The following is a 23,669-nucleotide window of genomic DNA, read 5'->3' as shown; positions in this document are numbered from 1 at the left end:
GACCTAACTGTACATCACACGCAGGATTTAAAATGACCCCGAGTATGGACACCTTGTGCATTGCAAATGTCAGTAATTATGTCATCCAAATTTATCTTGTCTTAAATCATAATTGTGTGTTTTTACACTTGATCTAACTATCTTCTCCTATAGACTTATACTAATATGTATAACTATACTTGTGCTAAGCTTTACAACATTTGACTTCTCAGGGAACCATTTCTAGCCGAAAAATAACCAAATATTTTTTCATATAGAAACGTTTTGTTTTTTTTTTCACAGAAAGATTATATAGTTGCACTCCAGGTAAACTAATACCATACACCAAAAACAGTGATAAAACAAAATTAATGTTCAAAAAATAATATACATAACCAGTCTACATGGTCTGTTTATAGAACCGAGAATCTGGCATTCAGAAAACTTTCTCTGCATTTAGGTGTTTCAGGTTAGTGTGTTTTAAATAGTTCACCAGCAGAAAATGTTTGCTAAATTTCTCTGCATTAGAAATCAACCCTTAAATGTCATTAAGGGTTCATTATGATGTGACCTTTCATATGTGGAGTACATATGAGCATAAGTGGAATTCTTTATTTGTGTAATGCCCAAACTACTTCCCCAAAGGCTTGGAAAATGAGGCGCTGACATGTATCAATAACAAGAAAGATTTCTTTTAAACATTACTGTTCAGGGAGGAAAGGGTATTTTCATGTGGCTTTGATGGCAACAAAATACATAAATTCTTTCAATAACATGCATGGTACAGTAGATAAGATATTAAGTGATGGGAACTATGACAAGTTAGCATCACCGGGTTCTCATGACTGATGATGGATTTACTTAGCTGGATGACATAATTCACACTGGATAAGCGTTTTTTAAACTGATATCCGTTTTTGTTTTTTCTCAAGACTTTTTCTTGGTCTCTGTTTTTATTTACAGTTTTTAGCACTTCTAATGTATCCTGAAGTCATTTTCATGTGATTTCAGCAGACGCTCACCCAACAAACCCACTATATAAGGCTTTTTTTACTGATGATGCCCAATAGCCAATAACTAGTAGCAGCAATGCTATGTTTTGCTTTATGTTCCTTTAAATATAATTTGTACCCGCTCTCTAGTTTAGTCTGGATGATGCCCAATAGCCAATAACTAGTAGCAGCAATGCTATGTTTTGCTTTATGTTCCTTTAAATATAATTTGTACCCGCTCTCTAGTCTGGACTCAGTGACCTCTATGTTGTAAAGTTATCTAAAATCAAGTTAACATTCTCACAAAATAACATCCCAGGAGCCTCCAAAACAGCTGGAAACACAGATGTTTTCAAGTTTGTGGTAGCGCTTCTTGCACAATGTGTTACATACGCCAGCATTTCCGTGTGATGTAGAATTTACCACTTGGCTCATTTTCAAATAGTTTCATGGACCATATATCCTATACCATGGAAGTTTGTAGCTCTTTTGCGTAAGTTTAAAATCATAACAGGTGTTTTATGGATTTAGGTAAATTTCATTCAAGTTTGTTCTCTCAGAAGACCATGTGCTAGACAAAAATCAGTAAAAAGAAATATTCTGTGTCATGCAGTCTTTAAAATCTCTGCTCATTGACATTTGGATCTGTTACATTTATGAAACTTGGAGATATTCTGCATTTAGCTGGATTTCAGATTGCTGACCAGTTAAACATCATGGATAACTATTTTTTTTTTTGAAAGAGAATCTATAAGGACAGAAATATGTGATCTTTGCTGACTTGTTTTTAAAGATCCATGTTCAGGAGTGGACTTCTTGGTTCTGACTTCTCCAATCAGTCACTGACATGGAACAAACATGCAGCCATTTAAAGATTATTTAGGCAGCCATTCGTGATCTGATAAATGTACAGCTTGTCTAGTTGGTGTTCTGATCTTCTGCTTTTAATACCTTCTGAATCATTTAAACTACTGAAACCAAAAGATCGGCTTTATATCTTGGCAATTATAATTCTTTACATTGAGTTCAGCAATGGCAGTTCATCTTGTTGCCAGTGCTATAGTGGAGGTGAGTATTGCAGTGAAATATATTCTTTTTAGGCTGCTAGGGAAAATTGTTGCAAATGTGTTGCAATTACACATGCTTTGGTATTGTCATGTTTATTTCTTTTGGTTGGCACTAGAAGAACACAAAAGAAAACAGAATATGGAATGTCTCACTTTTTTTATCTGCTTTTTTGTGTTCTTCCAGTGCCAACAAAAGAAATAAACAAGACAATACCAAAGCATCTGTATTTGCAACAATGTTCTAGGAGAAGTGGTGCATTTTCTGACATAAATGCAAGGGTGCCAACATTTTCATTTATAATGGTATATATTCAAATGTATTGGGCTATGAAGACAAGCCCACTTGTCTAGCAATACACATGTATGAACATACAAAGCAGTTTTACTTTAAATGCTTCTAACTCTCAAATACTCCATAAGTATCTGTTCCATCTTGAACTGCTTGAGGGTGTTTATTAACAAATGACAACGTTGGTTTTATTTGATAAAAGTGAGGAACTAAATAAAACACAATTCTCTATTCTGTCTTATTAATAAATGAAGGAAAGAGGCCACACAGAAGTTGTCTTTTAGTTTTATTACTTGTCCTCTCTTGAGTTGATGGATACTTTACAGCAGTAGTGTTGAAGGATACAGTTAAGTCCCTGATCTAATTCTTGGCATCACCGCATAGAAGTCACCACGTTGTTACACAATGTTTTGTTTTTCAGACTTGAATTATGTGACCTATAAAAACGCTGTATAATAAACATTTTAGTGAGTGATTCTTTGTACAAAAAATTGCAGGATAAGCTTCATAAATTCATCGGCCATGATCCCTTTGTGTAAACGTGTGCCCATTCAGTAGAACAGACATTTACAAGGAGAAGACTTCTTCTTTTACCCATCCTTTTTCTTTTTCTATGAGGACTGTGTATGGGGCATCCATGTACATTATATTTACCTTCTAAATTGTTCTGTATAATATATGTAATGTAATACAAAGTTATTACAAATCATACAGTGCAAAAAGAAAGACAACCCTTTACAAACCATTAGTGATCTCATAAATAAACCTAAAACTGTAACATGGTGACTGGATGGTGACTGTTGTCTCCAAGGAAAAGCAATGGTTATCCCTAGCAGTGCCTCATTACTAATGATGTAATCATGTAACTCTGGGTCCCATGTTCGAATCTCGGCCAGGGCACTATCTGCATGGAGTTTGCAGGTTCTCCCTGTGTTTGTATGGGTTTCCCCTGGGTACTCTGGATTCCTCCCACATTACAAAAACATGCAGTTAGGTTAATTGCCCAAACCCCCCCCCCCACCACCACAAAAAAAATTAACCTTATACTGTATTAATGACATATGAACATATGACTATGGTAGGGACATTAAATTGTGAGCCCCTTTGAGGGACATCAAGTATTGTTACATCTCATCTTCAGCTAAAGCTGACTTCTTTGTATTCTTGGCTGCTATGCAGGTAATAACTTAGGTCTGGAGGTCTCCCAAGTGTCTTTTTAGGAAGTTGAATCCAGATTGGATACCATTATGAAAGGTTAACTGGCATTCTTTCTGGCACACATTGCAAATTTCTGGACACATGGGATCCATCCAAACTGAAAATAAAAGTGTAACAGCAATAAAGGGGAAGTCTTCTAACAGGGACAGTTGATTCTGGTGACAACTAGGGACAGGCACTAAAGCGTTTTTTAACCCAGTGGGACATTGTCTTAAAATTCAACTCCATCCTGTGACCCATTTGCTGAATGTCCCCAATTACCAAGCTTTCTTTTCTAAACCGAAGAAGGCTCTTTTGACGCAAATTCTTACAACGGACAGATGCCTCATCTCGGTGCATTGGAAATCATCCACTCCATCCTCTGCTGGGGAATTGAGGACATGTGTAGGGGATATTTGGCTTATGGAACATCTATCTGCTAGGCTTAATAACAAACTGGGGACATTTGAGGAAATTTGGGCCCCATGGGGGCCCAAGCAACAGCTACCAGAATTATATAGTTGCTCATCTAAACTCAAATACAGTTAGCTGGACTAGTTGTTTCCCTAGTGAGATCTTGGACTTCTTCCTGTTCTCTTTTCTTCTTTTTCCTTTCTTTCTTGGCTCTTTTTTGATCTTGCAAAGGCATTTATTTAAGATACGAATGTTTAGAACAACACAGGTGTATTTGTAATCTTGTCTTTGTTCCTGTGGTTTTGTATGTATTTTACGCCTACCTTTTTCCTTGTTTAATTTGTTTTTTTGTGATTCTGCATTGTTGTATACTTGAAAATATTAAAATCTTTAATAAAATTTTACATTAAAAAAAAAATTAAACTCTAGCATTACTTTTAGTCTATTACAGCCTATTACCTAGGGTAGTTTTCGAACATCAAGGATTTTGGGAGGAGTAGAGAGGCTGCCAAACCCTCCCAGGAGCCTTGATCTGTTTGCATAGCAAAAGTGATGAAAACTGGATTTTTATTTAAAAATGTCATTAGCAAGTTGATGAGGGGGGAAAGAAGGAACCAGGTAAGGTAAAAAAAAAAACAGATTAAGCGTCAACCTTATACTTTAGGGAATCCTGGATTATAATATTTTAGTAAATTATAGAAATTCAAGTTTTTTAATTTTGACAGGAAAATCTAAAAACAAATTTCATTTTTTTTACAATTACTGTATTTCAAATATGCTCAAATAAGTATAGTTAATTTATTTAAATAAACTCTTTATTAATATGTACTACTTTGCCCTCTTGGACTTTACATTAATTTGAAGCTGATTTATGACTCCTTTGATAGGTATTACCTAAATGCTGTGAATTTATCACAAGTGGATCTCTAATAATGACATCCCAGAGGATCCAATACTAGACTTGAACCAAAATGAAAATGTTAGCATTGGCAAACAGCTACGCAGTTGAAATACATATTTGTGAATTGTTTTACCTGCCAAAAGATTTGTTGTTTTGTCCTGCCTGTTTTTCTACTCTAAACAGTCCTGACAGACACTGTACAATGTTCTGAGCATTCTTTTTTTCTGCAGCCGTCAGAACAATAAAGTTTGGTCTACACTCTGATTGGATAATGAAGGTACAGCCACTCACTGACAAGGTCATCTCTGTATTGTCTTCTCCATTCAGGGAGCTTCATTAATTATACTGTACACTGCTTACAGCTGCAAATATTTCCTATTAATTTGAATGCATTGCTCTTTCTGAATCATTTACAATCTGAAAACATTTACAAATTAAAATATTAAATAGATATACAGTGCAAGGACAGTACTATCTATAACATTGCAATGCTGAAAAGCTTGAATGTAAGTACTATATGTGAATGTGAAACCAAAACTGTTTCCTTAGTAGGGGGTAGAACCTCTGAAAGGATTATAGAGAATTCTAGTAACAATTTCTTTTATTTCCTCCTGCAGGGATTTGGGTTGTGAGATATACGAGGGGGTGCTGAGAAGTTCCTGGCTTTGCCCCCTTCCAGATGAAATAGAAAATCTAGTATGGGGGCATATGACAGCCTAATATCTTAGTATGTAACTGTGCAAATATCAGGTCTTTGCAATTCTTTTTTTAGTGAGAAGCTGTGATGGCAGAGGAACAAGCAGAGTTACGGGCCGCCATGAAGTTTTTGTTTCTCCAGGGAAAGTCAGCAAAGGACATTCACACTGAGATGTCACAAACACTGGGCGAGAAGTGTCCTTCCTACGGCACTGTCAAAACCTGGATAACTCGCCCAAGACTGGGCATTTCACCGTTGAAGATGACCCCAGCAGTGGGCGCCCCCCAACCTCAACTGACCCGGCAACCTGCGATGCTGTCCATGAGCTGAATATTGAGGACCGGCGAATATCCACAAAAAAGATAGCCCAGATACTTGACATCTCCTGGCAGCGTGTTGGGTTTATCACCACTATCCTAGACATGCGCAAGCTTTCAGCAAAGTGGGTGCCGAAATGTTTGAACAGTGATCAGAAGAAAGAACGAGTTGAAGCATCCAAAGTCTGTTTTGGCCCATTTTGAAGCTGCACAGAACTTTTTGGCTAGGCTAGTGACTGAGGATGAAACCTGGCTCCACATCTATGATCCTGAAACCAAGGAACAGTCAAAGGAATGGAGCCACAGCGCGTCCCCCACGGCCGAAGAAGTTCTGAACCCAGAAATCAGCCAAAAAAGTCATGGCGTTCTTTTTCTGGGACAAAGACGGTATTCTTTTGGTAGACTACCTACCTCAGGGCTCTATTATCACAGGGACAGTATTATGCTAACCTCCTGGACCAGCTGAAGGAGAAAAGACGAAACGCAATGGAAAGTTGACCAATGGGATCATTTTTTTGCAGGACAATGCACCTGCGCACACGTCCAACGTTGTGGCTGCCAAATTGAACACCCTGGTTTTCCAATTGGTCCGCCAACCCCCCTACTCAGCACCCCTTCGTACCTAAAAAAGTATCTTAGAATGATAATAGAAAAGTTTATAATAAGTGATGTATTCTACCAGTATTATCTTTAAAGTAAAGCACAATTTTGTTTGCATTCCATGTAATATTTATAGTTAAGGTTCAACAAAAGGATCATAATCGTTACTTACATGTACTCAGTTGACACTAAAAATGTATACGTATATACTCAAGTACAAACCAAAGTTTTTTTAAGCTGAAATGTCATTAAAAAAAGGGAAAAAGTATTGGTTTACACATGGGCCAAACCAGTAGATGGAGAAGTGTCCACCTCCTATCAGAGTTTGCTCTGCACTTTACACAGTGCTGTCCACTGGTGGACATCAATAACGCTTAGAAGATCATTCAGGACCTAGTGACTCATCATAGCCAAAAGTACAAATTATTTTAACCTGTGAAAAGCGGGGGAAATATGAACAGACCGAGCCTGTGTCATTTACATTTTTCTTCTTTTAAATAAATACCTTAAAAATAACACACCATGGATTTAATTATTCACATTATTTGTATTGGCATTTCTATTGATAACTGTGAGTTATCGTTAATTACTGCAGCAATGGCCACCTAGTGATCCTGTCAGTTTCATGTCTGCTTGGCTGTCTATCCATAGGATCAGACCCCAGGCAGCATTGACAGATTTGTAGGGTAATGTGCAGTAACCACTCGGCCTGGTGGTGCGCTGGGGACAACATTGCTCTACCATTGGTGTGTTCATATATATTTCAGATCCCTATCTCTGTGTTGGTTTGTGTGCTTTCATGCAGACACTTTTATTGCAAGTCAAGCTCATGACCAAATAGCATCAATAAATGAATTATATTTTACATTCAGAAAGAAATGAGATAAATGAGATTTATGAAAACTATTTTTAAAATTATGAATATTTATTTTTTTTACAGACATTGAGTGCCCATGTTTAACAAAGAATGAACGTTGCCATAAGAAAGTGATATGTAAATGTGCAAAACCATTTTATATCAATATAATCTGAAGTATCTGAAGAAATATAGTTTTTATTTTGTTATGTGCAAATGATTCTTTTATAATATAGAATAGCTAGGAAAATACATTTTCTTTTTAAAGCTGCCTAACACCCATTTAAAACAAAGATCATGGATTTAAACCCAACTTTTCACACTTTTTTTTTACAGCACAATAACTAATGTGAAACAAACATAGCCCTTTACAGAATAATATCTAATATTAATAAAACAACTGCCTGTTGGGGCCACGTTGCTGTTATAATGCCTCTGAAATCACGGAAACATTATGCTGGATATCATATATCTTGGCACAGTACATTATGATCTGCTCCTGTTCTCTACTAAACTGAATTAATAATAGGATTTCTTTGGGGATTGAATGTTTTGGATCCAGAGTTTATTTAGATCTTCAATATCCAAGACTGTCAGTACCCACAACATAGTGACCTGCAAGCACTGCCTACCGTTTATCTATAAAATTGTTCATCCCCCTACAGCAGCCTTTTTCAATCCTTTTACCCCCGAGGAACCTTAAAATATTTTTTTATTTAGGGAACTAACAATGGAAAAATGTTGCTTGCATTGCTTACCAGAGGAAAGAATAACCCACGTACATAAATGGCCAGCATGCAACCTGTACGTACAACTACAAACAAAAAGTCCTTGGTCTCGTGCTGCTGGTTCTTCCAAGTGGTATTGACCCAGGTATAATGCAAGCATTATCTTCTGGGAGGTTATTCATAGCTCAATGAACCCCTGGCAACTTCTGGAGCAACTCTGGTTGAGAATGGCTGTTCTACAGTGTCTCTACACACTCAAGAATTCCCTATTGAGAACCACTAATAAGGTTTATTATAGAAGGGGGGTAAGATGGTCCCACCACTGGCTAACCCATTATTGCCCAACCAACATTACATAGATTATTATACTAAAATAATCTAAAAATGTCAAACTATAATATTAGTTTCATTTCACTTTTTAAGATATCTTTTTTGATGGGGAATTAATTTATTTGAAATGTCTATTATCCATATTGATAATCAGTAAAAAAAATCTTGTTGAAATAAGCAAATATAAAGTCTTGGTTAATTTGTAATACAGATTGTTAAACATAGTAAAACCTGTATTAAGGGCTGATATGAAATATAAAGTCTTTGATTTTTGATATACTAAGTATAGGTACTGTACATGAGAGACGGATCAGCTTTATGTAAATAACATTTTTTACATTTTTTATAAAGATTTACAAAAGTTGTAATTACATATGTACATGGGGGTCAGTCATAGTTACTCACTATAACATAGATACATGGTGTTTACCTATTGATTGTTGAGTCTTATTTTCTAAACTGATCAATACACATGATTGCTATAAATTGGATGCTTTGGTTAAGACAAAGCTAGTCTTTATGTGTCTATATGTTTTATGGATTAGGCAACATATGACATTTGGAATATGGTTCCCAGCCCCCTAGATATGACTTCCCAGTCATCTGATAACACTATAGATATCACTAAGCTACATGGTGTGTATGTATTTGTACACACTGCTGTATATGTGTGCATGATTCCTATTTGCTGGTAGAGAGAGAGAGAGAGCAGATTATGTTTTTCTTATTTTGGATTAATGTCATTTAAGGATTAAGAGTGATACTCCAAACAAAATAGCTAAATACAATAATGCTTACTATTTTACCTGTAATTTCATTCAGCTAGTCTTGTGATTTACACCTCTCTGCCACGATGCAGAACAAATAGGTTTGCTTTATTGCTTACTAGTTCAGCTTTACAACTTCCTGGTTCAGTTTTGTACAGAGTTGATTTATCATCCAGTGAGCAGGCTGATGGTTAATATATGAGTCCTGCCTGTCTGTACAATGTGACAATCATGAGACTAGCTCTATACAATTATGAATCCTTTGGCAGGTTTACATAAACTATATGTGTTTTTTAACTATGTAAATAGCTGTATGAGTGGAGTGCTGCTTTAATGTTCACTTGTAACTTACTACCATTATTTTTTTACATGCACCAATATCACTATTTAATATATAAGCTAAAATACTTTTTTTGGTTATCTATCATTTGCCAGCTCCCCTTTTTGAAAGCATGTTTAAAGCTCATCTAGTGATGCTAAGTCCTGCTCCAGAATCTAACCAGTTTTGCACAGTAACCTGGATCATCCAGGTTCTCCCATGATAGTCTATCTTCTCCAGTCTTGGAGAGTTTTAATAAATCAGTATTTATTAAATTACCAAAGTATTTATGTTGGGTTATGTACCCTGTGCGCATCTCAAATTTTGTGAAAATGTTCCTGCCCAAATAAAATGACCTTTTTATGATTGAAAACAGAATTATGCTTATATAGCTATGTCAGACTCAGCAAAGCCTTTCTCAGACCACGTTTCTGTTTCTGTGAGGAATGAAAATGACTTTCTGTGCACCTGTACTTTTGTACAGAACTTACAGGAATTACTATTCACTATTACACTTACTAAGAAGCAGTGGACTTTACCTTTTAATGCATGCAGTGATGGGAAAAACACAAATAAGCCTAAGATATTTTTGTTATTCTTACTGTTGGAAGTACATGTATACAACAATACCAGGAATCTTTGATCTTTAGAACTGTTTGAAATCCTGATTTATTAAGTTCTCGGAGGCTGGAGATGATACACTTTCATCAGTGAAGTTGGGTGATCCAGCAAACTTGGAATGGAGCTGGTCCAGGATTTAAAACATTTGCTAGCAAATAGAAAATTACTTTGAAGAAATCCATTCTAGGTTTTAGGATGACAAATCGTTATCTAAATACAGGAACAAAGGCTTGACATTTACAATTTCTACAAGCCATTTGGTAACTTAATGTTATTAAAAATTACTTAGAATGTTCAGGCTGCAGTTGATGTAATCCAAAAACTGCCAAAAAAGCCCAATATGGCAACCTGGAGATGCTCTATATGTGGTTAATGTACAGATATGTGACTAGAAATATTATTTCCTGCTTACTGGAGTCTGGTCTGAGATACAAGTAAAATTTTAGGCACCCCCAGGGTTCTAGTGGAAAATTTGAAGAGCGTAGGCCTATTTAACAAAACATCCTGTAATCGGTAATTTGGCAAAAAAACTGCATAAGGTAATTACATGTAAGGGGATGCAGACACTGCAGCTTTGCTCATTAGAGCACAGAAGGTGCATCAGTTAATTATAATGAACCAACAAATGGAATACTAAAACAAACAGATATTTCCCCAGAACATATAGAAAGAAATCTGTTACACCAGATTCCTAAAATCTTTGCAATGTACATTGATGACCCAGCAGAGATCTGTTACTTTTTAAGGTCATATCTTCCTGAATTGATCATCTAGCATTGTTTGTTCCTACAAAATAAATTAAAAAGTCTAAACATGACCTTTTTAAATTTGCAAACTTTTTACAAACTAATTTTATCAAATGCATTTGTGAAATGAAATCATCATTTCCATACCCTTTGCTTGTAGCTTGTTAGATCTAGTCTGGTACTAGTGACTTATAGATCACTGATGGATAAATCATGGCTTGTTTTTATACTGTCATATATTTATGTTAAATATTATGCAGTTTATTTTCCACTGAAATTACAGCTAAAAAAATAGCAGTAAATATTGGTAATTTATCTAATAATTTAGGGATAAGAGTAAAGGGTCCTCTCCTCCTTCGTGTCATTGTTTGTATCTTTCTGTCATTTGCAACCCCTATTTAATGTACAGCGCTGTGTAATGTTGGCGCTATATAAATACAGTTTATTAATAATGAAAATAATAAGGGAACAAAAATAATTTTAATTTATGCATTTTTAAGGTCTGTTTAGATTAATTTCCTTACTGTTTATGGGGAACAACAGCAAATCATTGATTTAACACTTTGATTATAAATTCCAATTATTTTCTTTCAGAACTATTTTTACAAATAAGAAGATAAGCCGCACACAAATAACAGAAACATATTTTGTGACTTCTAAGAAGGTAATGTACAAAAGTATATATTACTACTGCTGAAAGCAAAAAGTAACCAAAAACCATATCACAAAATAAAATAAAATAAACACATCTGTGACATCATACAACAAATGATCATTAAAAATTTAGTTGATTTGTATGGCTTACCAAATAAAGGACCTATGTTGCAACTGATATTTTAAATAATGAATTATCTGCACATTTTAATAATACCACTGAACGTTGACCTTTTCCTACGCATTGATATGGCTTGATTTTTACCACCTTTCCACTAATGAACCATTTAACACAACAAGACACAGTCTAAGCGCACAGGTTTTGGTTGTTCTTACAAGAATGGTGGTGTGAACCATAGGGTAACAGATGTTGTAGTAACTATGAATTGTACATTTAGCAGTTACAGTACGACATCCGCAGTGTATGTACAGATTCTGCGGAGGTATTCACACCTTCTAGGTTTGCATTGCATTGTTAATCAAAATGAGATAAAACTAAATGTCATTTATTTTCAAGACGTAGAGTGATGATCAAAATTTTTTAGGGTCTTCTAATTCTGGGAACAGTAGATTGTATTCCTTTAGGAATGCTTGTGAAGTATAGAAATGTATATACCCTCTGTCTATTTTTATAGTGACTATTGTTATAGAAAGTTTGGAGGTTTGACAAAAGGCATGGTGAATTATGTGGATAATACAATTGAAACATGACAAGGTAAAATTTAAGGCCTTTATCTGGAAATGAGCACTCTTTTAGAAATAGTCTATGAACCATATTTACAAATGCTATAGTATTTCTATAGTTAAAAGTAACAATTTTCTGTTCACAGTGCCAATATCTGGGGAAACCACAATGTGTCAGTAATTTGGCATGGAGTCAGTAGCTTAATATTTACAAATAATGTACAAGTGCAACAAGAAATCTGTTGCAGATACATTTATAAACCCTCTGTCACACCAAGGGTACAGTGGCCAAGTCTGGTTAAACATGTCCACCCAACAGTCTCTGTAGACATTTCCACATTTCTAAGATATCTCTACTTCTTTAATCCAAAGTGGTATTAAAGTGTTCACAAGTGTCTTTACGTTTTGTAGTATAGCATGGGTAGTGCTTCAATCAAATTGTTTGCTAGTAAATACAAAATGTAAAAATAAAGGGATTTCTTGTTTGGGATCCTTTAGGTATGAACAATATAAAGTTGTCTTCTCAGATGGAGTTTTTCTGAGTCCAGTTGATGCTGGTGTTCTTGTCTAGTTCTTGTTTAGTGTATTTTCTCTTGCAACATGAATAGAAGGATGGAAGCAGCTGCAATAAGCTCTGAAAAGTAGTAAAAAGTGTTAACCCTGCTACATAACTCTGCAAATTACACCCCTTGCTTTCAAAGTTTTTCAGGGATAATATCCACACAGTCCTCCTGCTTCATCTGTCAATTTCAACATTGGAAATTAAGGTTGCTGGTCTTGCTCATATTGAGATAAGACAGAAATGCTGGAAGGGCTGATATACAAGGATACCAGACTGTGAGCAATGGATTTCCACCGCCACTCAGATATCTATTCTCTGCTTTCTTCTGAGCTTCGTTGAACCTGCTGTGAAAAGCAACAGCAGCCCATCTGAGCATTATATGTATCCCTCTTCACTGAAAGCAGCAAGAAAAAGAACAGCAATGCTACAGGTAAGAGATGGTTACTAGAGGGCTCCACCTTCACTGATCTTTTGGTCACCTTTGCCTTCGGTTACGGGAACCAGGCGGTCATTGCTCTTGCTGCGTTGCTTGTGTAAAAGAGCCCTCCATTTGCCCTTGTTCTTCCTGAGGTGATTTAGCATATTTACAGATAGAGGAGTGTCTCCAGTAAATCTTGCCCACTCTACAAACAATGGCTCTGCGATGTAGGTTATGAAACCTGTGAACAATAATAGTAACAACACTCAGAATTATATGCAGAGCAATTCAAGACTTGATATAGAACTATACTATCTACTTAATAGATAGTAATAGAGAAATAACAACACAACCCATCTAACAATATTTGTTGTTTGTGGGATTACATAGCTTTCTATTAGAGAGTTCACGTCCCCACAGGAAAATGCACACAAAATATATATTAAATACATAGAATGTACTTTAACTAAATCTTGAGATCTAAAGAGTAATTCCAAGCAACACGTTAAATCATTTAGTGAACTGAAATGTTATCAACAGCAGGAACAGCAGAAGGCCAGTTTTATTACCTTGAGTATGGCTTGCAGACTGACCAGTGATTTGAATGTTATAAGCTAGGACTGCAGCCTCCTACTAATTATATGGAGCCTGATTTGGAAAAAGCTTTCCAAGACTAGAGAAGATAGAATATAATGGAAGATATTGGAAAATCCAGCAAACCTGGAATGGATCTGGTTTAGGATTAAAAACATTTACCAAGCAATAGCAAATGATTTTAATGAAATCCATTTGCAGGATCACCCAGGTTATCTCATGATAGTCTATCTTCTCCAGTTTCAGAGAACTTTATTACATCATGCCAACTGTGCTGTGTACTAAAATATCAAGGCTTCCTGAATGTAAAAGTTGCAGGACATTATAGTGGTTGTAAAGCAGTGGTATAATATTCCTGAATTCCTATTAGTGTAAAAATGTATGGTCAGATTGCACTGCAATATGCTTTAATGTGGTAGATGTGAATGATTTCAATGTATCAATGTATCTCTAATTATTATGTTTGTTTTCTTGGTAATCATAGAATCATAGTCTCGAACACTGCTGAAACTGAAAGTTGGTGGATAAATGACCAAGGATGTAAACACAGGATGTGTCACCTGTCCACATTTTATTTCTGGATATATTTGTATCTTTCAATGGCCAGCCAAGGTACACACAAAGACTCCCAGCGGCACAACAATTTATTTGAAAATGTTGGCAATATATAAAACAGCCAGGGCAATTAGCTTTCCATGCTCTATATATAGTCGAATGTCACTGGATAAGAAGGCTATTTAATTCTTTAATGCAATGTAATATTTCCTCTTATAGACAATGTAATAATATGAATATATTAGTTATTACACACAACTAGGAATACTTTATTGTATGTGTTATCTTACAAATGTTACATTACTCTAAGTACCATCCTTATACCTGATCTGTACCTTGCAAGGTCCCCTTAAATACAGATTATACCCTGTTTGCTTATGTGAGTTAGGAAGTGACTCTACATGACTCTGTGTTTAATGTTTAACTGGAAAAGGTATTTTGTCAGAAGATAGTTATGCAAACATTGTTCACTGGATGGATAGATCTGTATTTATCAGCTAATTTCTTGCCCTACCACTGTGTTCCTTGTCTAATTATCCCAGAGATTTCCTTAAAAAAAAATTTTTTTACATTATCATGATATCAATATCATGACTAGATAAAAACAAAAAAACAAATCAAAGAACAACAATGTAACTAACTTGGGCACACTTACCAACTTGTATAGTAGGTACTGAGTCTTTTTGTTGGTTGCAAAGTGGGCTTATTTCCAGACCAAATTTTCGCTCCAGATCTCCTAAAAAACACATACAAGTGAATTTCCAGATACTAGCTTACAAAAGGCTTACTAAAAATTGAATACAGAATATAATTGTTGTACTTCAATTAAATACACCTTTTATATCCACATACATAAGTCTTAACTCACAACGCTTTAGCATAAGGAACAGAATCTTTACATAAACCATGTGACTGAAATCTCAATGGATTTAGCAGATTATTTTTTAGAATAAAGGAATCCCTACCCTGCAGGGTGTGTTAACTTTGTGAATTCAGGCTATTCCATATAACGTGCTGCTAAATTTTATTAAATATACAATAAATTGTCATGTTGAATCCTTTGTCAGAACTTTATGAGAAACAGATATTTTGGGGCTAGCATAATCCCATAAAAGTAGGCCATGACCCAATATGTAAAAAAGATCCATACAAAACAGAAATATTGCCTTTGAAGCCTTTAAAAGGTACCCAAGATAGTGCAGACATCTCTTAGCTCTCAACAGTGTTTTTTCTGTATCTGTTAGTGGATCTGCTATAATACAGTGCAGTTCAGCTTTGCTCAGCACCATTCATAGACAGGTGAACCAAGATAAACTGCTGATATGGAAAAGTTTCCATATATTGGTCTAACTACTAACTCCATAAATACAATGAAGTCATAAACACAAACACACTGGCACAAAAATACATATATCAAATGTATTTTCTATTTACACATGTTTTACCTGTACCCTTATAAAATCCCCATGTGCATGATCATTATTTCATTTTGTGGGTGTTAACACAACTAGTGTTTTTCAAATAACATATCAATGAGGTATGGTATATACATATACATAGTATATACATAGGTATAAAATTATCAGCTGCAAGGCACTGGCTTAGCCTATGTTGCTGGACTGTCTTTATTATCTGAGAATATCTAACCTTGTCTGTAGAACTCTTCACAGACTCTCTCACTCCACTGGTTGCTTAACTCCCACACACGACAAGGATTGCAGATATCAGCGCACTTCAGGGCAATCTAAAAGACATAAAGGGTAAAAGCATAAATGCAAGTGTTGTGAATTCACCTGTATAGCTTTCATAGCTCAATATGATATCATATGCAACTGTTTGACTAAGGCAGCCATAGGGACCATTCATATTGTGCCCTAACTACAGCCTCAAGTTATTCTAATCAAATAAAATGTACATCATAAATGATGTACTGTATACTCTCGCTTTATAATGTCCTATGCATTTATAGCTGTTTTATGAAACGGTAAGAAGGATGCAGAATGTTACCAATGAAGAGTAATGATGACAAAGTACTTATTTGACAGTTCAGGTTATAATAGATTTCATTTTGAAATAAAACCTTTTTTTAACCCGATAATGACCTGTTTGGATACTGAACAGAAAGCACATAAATTTTATCATGTAATGAACATACACATCTGTGTACACCTATTGTTTAAATGTCCCCATATAAACGGGACAGCTGGTCAGCACTTAACATCTGGATGTCACAAATGGGTCTTACCGGCACATAGCCAAACCTTAGAGAGATTAAGATGCACAGAATGTTGGCTTAAAGGGAATGTATACTCCTTCCAATGATTTGTTTAGATATACATGCAAAGGAAATTATCTAAATATTATCAATATGTATCAAAATGTTTTAAAACTTTGATTTGAAAGTACAGGCTGTAATTATATTACTGGTTGGGATTAGCCATATTTGCTTACTAGATACACTGCTTTGAACCTTCTAATACAGTCTAAAACATGAGAACAATGCATTTAGGCACAGATATACAAAGAGTGGGAATCAAACACAGAGCACTCTTTAACTGCTATCTTAACATTTCTCTGTTCAGTGTAATGAGAATAATATGGACATGTTAGCAACTAGAAATGTAAAAGTCACACAAACAATCACATTGTAATAATAAAGTGGACCTAAACTCAAAGTTTATACTTTACATAAAAAGGTGGATAACCCTTTTATATAAAGTAAAATATTCTTCTTTTTTTAACTGCAAAACCCTTTTTAAAAAAAAATGGTGAAGCATCCCGGGAGGATCTTTGCTGCTCCTTCTGCACATATCTGAGATTGGGCATGCACAAAAATGGCATTTTCCTACACTTAGGGGAAAGAGATGCCCATCTCACGCATGGGCAGTGAGATCGGCACTCTTTTTTTACCATTTACAGCGGACTACATCACCTGATCTCTGCGCAGTGCAAGATTGGATGACGTAGTCAGAAGGAAGAATGCAGGAGATAGAGGTGCCCAGCGCTTCCTTCATGCCAGGTCGAAGGGGAATTCTATTACTGTGCTAGATCCTTTCGAAGGAAGCTCCAGAGAGATTGAGGGATCTGCGGAATGTTTTTTATTTTTTCAGTTTAGTTCCACTTAAACCAATATTATAAACAATAACTATAACCTTTTCCTTTTATGCACATGCTTGTATTTGGGAGAGCAGACTAATTATTTTATTAATTCAGAAAGGCCATAGACAATCCCTGATAGTCCGAAATAAAATAAAACTCTATAATGTAAGACGCAGGCAATGGTAGATGCAGATACAGCCCATGAAATCCAACAATATGTGATTCGTTACACAATTTACAGTTTAGCAAAGTATACAGCTATGTTTCAAAAAAGTGGTTTATGAGACCTTTCAATAACCCAGTTGGTCTCCTCATCTTCGTATCACACACACAAAGAGCTGAATGGAAGTTTAAGCCTTGAAGTGTACACTAGTGCCACTCTTTAGGCAGCAATGGCTTTCTAAATGTCCTTCTTCATTCAGCTAATATTACCTGCAACATAAAGTGCCTGTGGTCTGCATCTGTCAAGCTGAGATCTTTGTTGTCCAGATGATCTTTAAAACGGCCGAGAAACTCATTCTGCCGATTAATATCTGTTGATAGTATTAAGGAGCCCAGTTGCTGCTCAATATCCTGCCTACAAAGGTAACATCAATTAGTTAAACAGTTCTGCAACACAATGTGGTCTTTATTGTTCATCTATAGCTTTCATCACTGCTTTTTCGAACAAATTTAGTTGTTTGTCAAGTGCATTATGATGGTTATAATTACTAAACATCTTCTAAAGATGCTATTTGCAAGGCTAATATATTGACCCTATGATTTCACCGCTTTGTTTTCAATACTTTCTGACTCAGTTTGGAACCAGAACCAGAAATGTCATAGAATAGACAGAAGTTCTTATCTTCACAATTCCACAACACCAACCAAGAGGTCAACATGACAGAATAGTAACTAGTATTCGCAAAATTGAGAAGTTAGCAACAGCAGGCTCAATGTTTATTTTTGGAATGATATGTTCATTTAAAATACTGTACAATTTGATTAACAGTCAGAAATTAATTGTTTTTGATACTATGTAGGCCCTTGACTACCTAAGGTGTGCTAAGCACTATCTTCGATGGCTTCCAGTAAACCTAGTATACACTGTTCTTGTTTACATTGGGTATCCAGTCATATGCAGATAAAATAGGTAAAAAATTGCTTTTCAGATGACTGTATAGTTAAAATAAAAATATTCACAAAATGTATTGTTCCATAATGATTGGAAAACACTATCATTAGGTATTATTAACTGATATCCCTCTGAAGTGTACTCTTGCCAACAATCATATGTTTGTTCTTAATAGAAACAACATCTTCAATTTGTAATTTAATTAACTAATTACACAAATGAAAAGGGATAATCTTTACTGTTCTTTATGCTTACATGAGCTGTGTTTTTAAAAACAGTTTTTAAGTTCTTATAATGGTAGCACATATTCAATTGATGTTACTTACGTCATTTCCTTTGACAGATGTGCTAAAAGTCTTGATTCTCTCAGCATGCCAACAGTGGACCTCCAGTGGTGGTTCTCTAAAACAGATGTGTTCTAAAAAGGGAAAACCAAGAGATTAAATCACACTTAGTGCAAAAGACTAATCATCATTCGAATCCAACTTTTTCTGTTTATACAGTGCAGTTTATATTGTACAATCCTTTATTTAGTTCCACATATAGGAAATTTGAAAAAGAGGACACAATAAATCCATAATACAAGCTACTAAACATAAAAGGTTAGGTACTTTGCAAAAAAATTACTATTTATAACATTTACATTTATAACATTTAACATTTATAGGTTTAATGGTAATGTCCTTTTTGTAGGAAGTAGGTAATTTATTTTCACACATTCTGTACGTTCTTGTTAAATTTCAATTCTCCACGGTATCCATGAAGGCAGCCATGTCAGTCACACAGGCTACACTTAAAAATCTTTATCTCGAATACAAAGGATTAGTGGTTGCACCACTGACAGACACTTTTTTATCCTGATAAAAGCAAGAGGCAATAATGCAGTATTTCTAGCTAAAGGCCACAGGGTACCTGTAGTTGGAGAAATACAGGGGTGCCATTGCTGAATTGCTAAAAATGCTAATTAATTCGGTAAAATAAACTTTAATTCACAGTAAAAATTCAAATGAACAAAATCAGAATAGTACACATCTGAATACCTGTGCTAGGTTACTTTAAAGTGTCTGATGAAGCTGGCAGGCAGGAGAGAACTAAATTACCCCCAAAAAAGTATAAATTAAATGTTGCTTTTTCTTGTCATGTATATTATCTAATTCTGCGTTACAGGTTTACCTACTTTTAAGGGAATCAAAAGTGCTAATTTGGATCACTAAAATCACTAGCACTTGAACCTAATGACAGCTCACGTACAGAAGCAAAATGAGTATCAGTGTCCATTGTGTGTGCATAAGCCTTATCTTATCCGCAGCAACATTATATTTACAGACATACATATTTACATATATTGGGTGTTACTGATTAGGAGAGCATGTTTTCTGGAATTACTGTTTTCCCGATAATATTAAATGAAACAAACACTAGTTAAGCTGCATTACCTGGAGTTTTAACTTTAACAAAGTACCTTTGTGGTACAGATTCCTAAAAAGTGGTTGTTTATTTTCATTTCAGCAAAGCAAAAGAAATATATATATAAATATTCAGGAAAAAAGAACTTCCAGTTCCTCACCTGGTACAGACTGGCAAGATGATGCTTGGTTTTTATCAAAAATGGCTGATTTACGCCTGGATGGTCCACATCATGTGCTGCAGCTGCCAGCAGACCAAGCATTATATCCAAAGGAGTAAGATAGTTGGCAAGCTGTGAGAAGTAAGCATATCTTTATTTTTCCACAGATAGCGGAAAGTGAAAGAAAACAAAAATATTACATTTCAATCAACAAAATATGTAATTAAAGCATAACCAAAGTAAGAACTTTTTTTGTTCTTGATGGAATGCAGAAGTGTTAGAAATTCTGCAAAGTTTTATTCTTGTCTGTGTCCCTGCTAGATACATTCTCCCTATTTGTTCTAGTAACAGTACATAGAGTGTGTCACAAACAAAAAATGGCATGGCTTTTTCTGCTTTAAAGTATCACATGACACAAGCTGTAGGGAAAACTGGGAAGAATATTGTCACTTGCTGTGCTACATCTGAGGTCTGGTAAGTTTGGAGAGGTAGGGGAAAGCTGTGCTGGGCACTAAAAAGTTGGTAGATTTGTACTAAAAAATACGTTTTGGGGAGATAACGGTTTAAGTTGGGAAAGGGGACTTGGTCCTTGGGGGGAAGTGAACATTTGTGCTGTGGAAAAATTTAGGCATAGGGACGGAGGAAGACTTGTGTTAGGAGGGCCAATTTGGGCATGGCGGGTAAGGATTTTTGTTAGAATGGGTATTTAAACATGTGGGAAGAGTTTTGGGGTAAAGGTGGTATTTAGAACTGTGGGAGAGCAGAGGTTCGCTCTGGGAGGATTTGAATTTGTTTGCATATGTGTTATGGACCACTTGAAGCTCATGCATCTGCAAATAAATGAAACTTGGCCCCTCCAATAGTTCAGTCTGGCCACACCTATTGTTTGCCTTGTCAACACAATATTACTTTCCATGGGGTGTCCAACTGTGCCCCAGGGAATTTTAGAAAACTCAAACTCCTGGTATCAACCATCAATATTCACCTACTCTATCTAAAACAAAAAACAATTATTTTGACTTTGGGTATACCTAAAAAGAAACATAGTTTCCTTCATTGTAAGTTAGGCAGTTCTCCCATTCTTCCATACTACAAAAACAGTTGATGCTTTAGATACATTAAACATTAAAAAAATAAAGGAAAAAAAGTACAGCCATTCCATTTTGAAAAAGTTTCTATTTAATTTGCTTTTTTTATTTTGTAAAATAATTCCAAAATGAATAGCCCAGTCATAAGTATAGTTTGCTGAAAACCATGAGATCTCCCAGTGCAAATGTTTCTCTGTTTGTGTTCCTCTTGGAAAGATTAATTTATTTACAATGACCCATTCACACTATGGTGCATCAAAACTACAGGGTAATCCAGCAATTGGTTTTGAAGCAGTTCCCAGTGTGGAACTGTACTAAATAGAAACTGTATGTTAACTTTAGCATGATGATTTTTATTTTTTTTAGCACAGTACTGCACCATTGATAGCTTATAAAAATTGTTTACAAGCAAGATAACAAATTTGGAATCTTGGGGCTGCAGAACAAAATAGAAAATGAAATACTTATAGGAGGGTATAGTTACAAGACTTTGAAAGTGAACTTTTATGCAAATAAAGCTGACATCACTTGAAAAAAAGTTGACCATACCTTTGGCTCTTTTAAATAGCAGTGCATAGCTTGTGTAACATCTGCAGCATGGACAGCATTGTGATATGGGTTTTGGCTATGGTAGTCTTCTTGAACCATAACTGAAAATGAATAAAAACACCATAATTATATTTATATAGTTAAATATATCACATTCACTTAAACAAAAGGAAATTTTCTTAAACAATAAATATTTTAGAACATTCCTCTATACCACCTGTGATTCATAGTGCTGTGTTTCTATTCTAAGAGCCATCTTAGGTTGGAATACTGTGATCCTGTTTATTCTTTGCCAGATTCACTGTGTAATTTCAGGTCAAAGCATCAGTCCACAAAATCACACGTGAACGAAAGTTCAGACTATAACTTTTTTTGTGCTGCCACTGAAAATAAATGGAATGCAGAAAAAACACATTGGGTTCCAAATTGCTTAATTCTGTGGTTCTACTACTTTTGTAATGCCATTAACACCAGCAGTATGGAGGGAAAACGAGGGTCCGTAATTACTGACAGCATTGCCCTAGAAAAAGGAGTCTAATTTTACTGATGCCACTAACACTAGAACAGCATGGGCTAAGAGTGGCAAGGGGGGGGGGGTGTAAATCACTGGCACCAAAGCCTGAGGAGAAGGGGCTAGTGGATCTTTACTGATCACACCAATAAATACCAGGGAGTGGAGGGAGTGGACTGTGGAGTTCTGTCTGTTAATTGTAGTCACTGTCTTTTTAAAGTGGACAAAGAAAATGCAGCTAGTGTTTCTTAGAACCCAGAAATGTTAAAAATGTAAACTGAATAAAAAATCTTAGGCAGTTTTGGGTAGGCATAAAGAGATTCAGACAAGTTAACTTGCCAGTTACTCAACATTGAAAATGATTCCTAAAAATATGCATAGGCAGCACAGCTTCTATCAAGGTATCGCCTAAACCTCTTTTGCTTGCCTTTTTGTAATAAATAAGTATTTCCAAAACACTCCAGACCTTTCTATCTTTCACAAATACCAAGACTAATATGTAAAAATATTCAATGATTTGTTTCTGGCTGTCAACAATCACATTAATGCTTTCCTTGGATGCTTGTATCTGACCAGATACGGCAAAATGAGAGAGATCACAGACTACTAGAAGTAGACCACATGTCAGAAGTTGTGTTGGGCCTGTGCTGAATTATAAACTCAGATAAAAGTAAACTGAATAAGAATTCTTACTGTAGCACTACTGTGTTTGCTGTTGGTACTGGATTTGATTGGTTGCTCTTTGTGTTATATATTTTTTAACCTTTATTTTTTATCACATAAATGCCCCATGCTTTGGTCCTAACAGATATACCTTGACAATATGCAGGGAAGTGATCACCACAAATAATGGTATTGAATATGTTAAGTTATGGATGACCACTTTCCCAGCATATAAAATGTGACCATCAAAGTTGTGGGATCTTAAGTGAATTACCCTCCTATAATTTTGTGTTGTAAGAAATTTGTAGTTGGTTTGAAAACAGTATATTTAAAAGCTTATCTCAATATACCATTTACAGTTCAATACCTTTCCTGCTCAACAGATCAGGTCAGAAAAGTGACAAATGATCATGTCTTTAAATTAGTAGACATGCATTCAAATAATGTAGAATGATCAACCATATATTAGCAGACAACAAATGTGGCTGTAACATCAGCATACCCTAAAACACATGTTGTGTAAGTAGGGTTTAGTAGTTGCTGCTAGGTTCCCATGTCTTCCATTGGGAATTGTTCTTCTCTAATACCACTTTCAATAGCCAGTTTAACTAATAAGGTAAGTGTTTTGAGTTTAGTACAGGCTGAATGTTAACAATGTTTGGACAAATAAACGTACTCTTACCAAGAAATCTGTGCAACTTCACCATGTCAAGTTGAAAATGATGAATAAGCCCGTGAACATTAAATAAATGACAGAGCAATGTAACTAAGCTGTTACCTAGAGAAAACAA

General features: G+C 35.4%; 1 protein-coding gene across 2 annotated transcripts in view; it reads right to left on the bottom strand.

The window, feature by feature from the left end:
* Positions 1-7,357: 7,357 nt before the first annotated feature.
* Positions 7,358-23,669, bottom strand: part of PDE7B (phosphodiesterase 7B) — a 177,844-nt gene continuing 161,532 nt past the window's right edge. For both annotated transcript variants that reach the window (XM_072408933.1, XM_072408932.1), the window contains 8 exons: positions 23,561-23,656; positions 21,705-21,805; positions 20,068-20,199; positions 18,827-18,918; positions 17,819-17,963; positions 15,935-16,031; positions 14,943-15,023; positions 7,358-13,379 (listed from right to left, as the gene is read on the bottom strand). In XM_072408933.1, the coding sequence (XP_072265034.1) occupies positions 13,165-13,379; positions 14,943-15,023; positions 15,935-16,031; positions 17,819-17,963; positions 18,827-18,918; positions 20,068-20,199; positions 21,705-21,805; positions 23,561-23,656 (959 nt within the window). In that variant the 3' untranslated portion in view covers positions 7,358-13,164. The remainder of the gene's footprint in view (positions 13,380-14,942; positions 15,024-15,934; positions 16,032-17,818; positions 17,964-18,826; positions 18,919-20,067; positions 20,200-21,704; positions 21,806-23,560; positions 23,657-23,669) is intronic.

Source organism: Pyxicephalus adspersus, chromosome 4 (genome assembly GCF_032062135.1).
Source record: "Pyxicephalus adspersus chromosome 4, UCB_Pads_2.0, whole genome shotgun sequence".
Lineage (NCBI taxonomy): Eukaryota > Metazoa > Chordata > Amphibia > Anura > Pyxicephalidae > Pyxicephalus > Pyxicephalus adspersus.
This window is presented reverse-complemented; position numbering and strand designations above follow the sequence as displayed.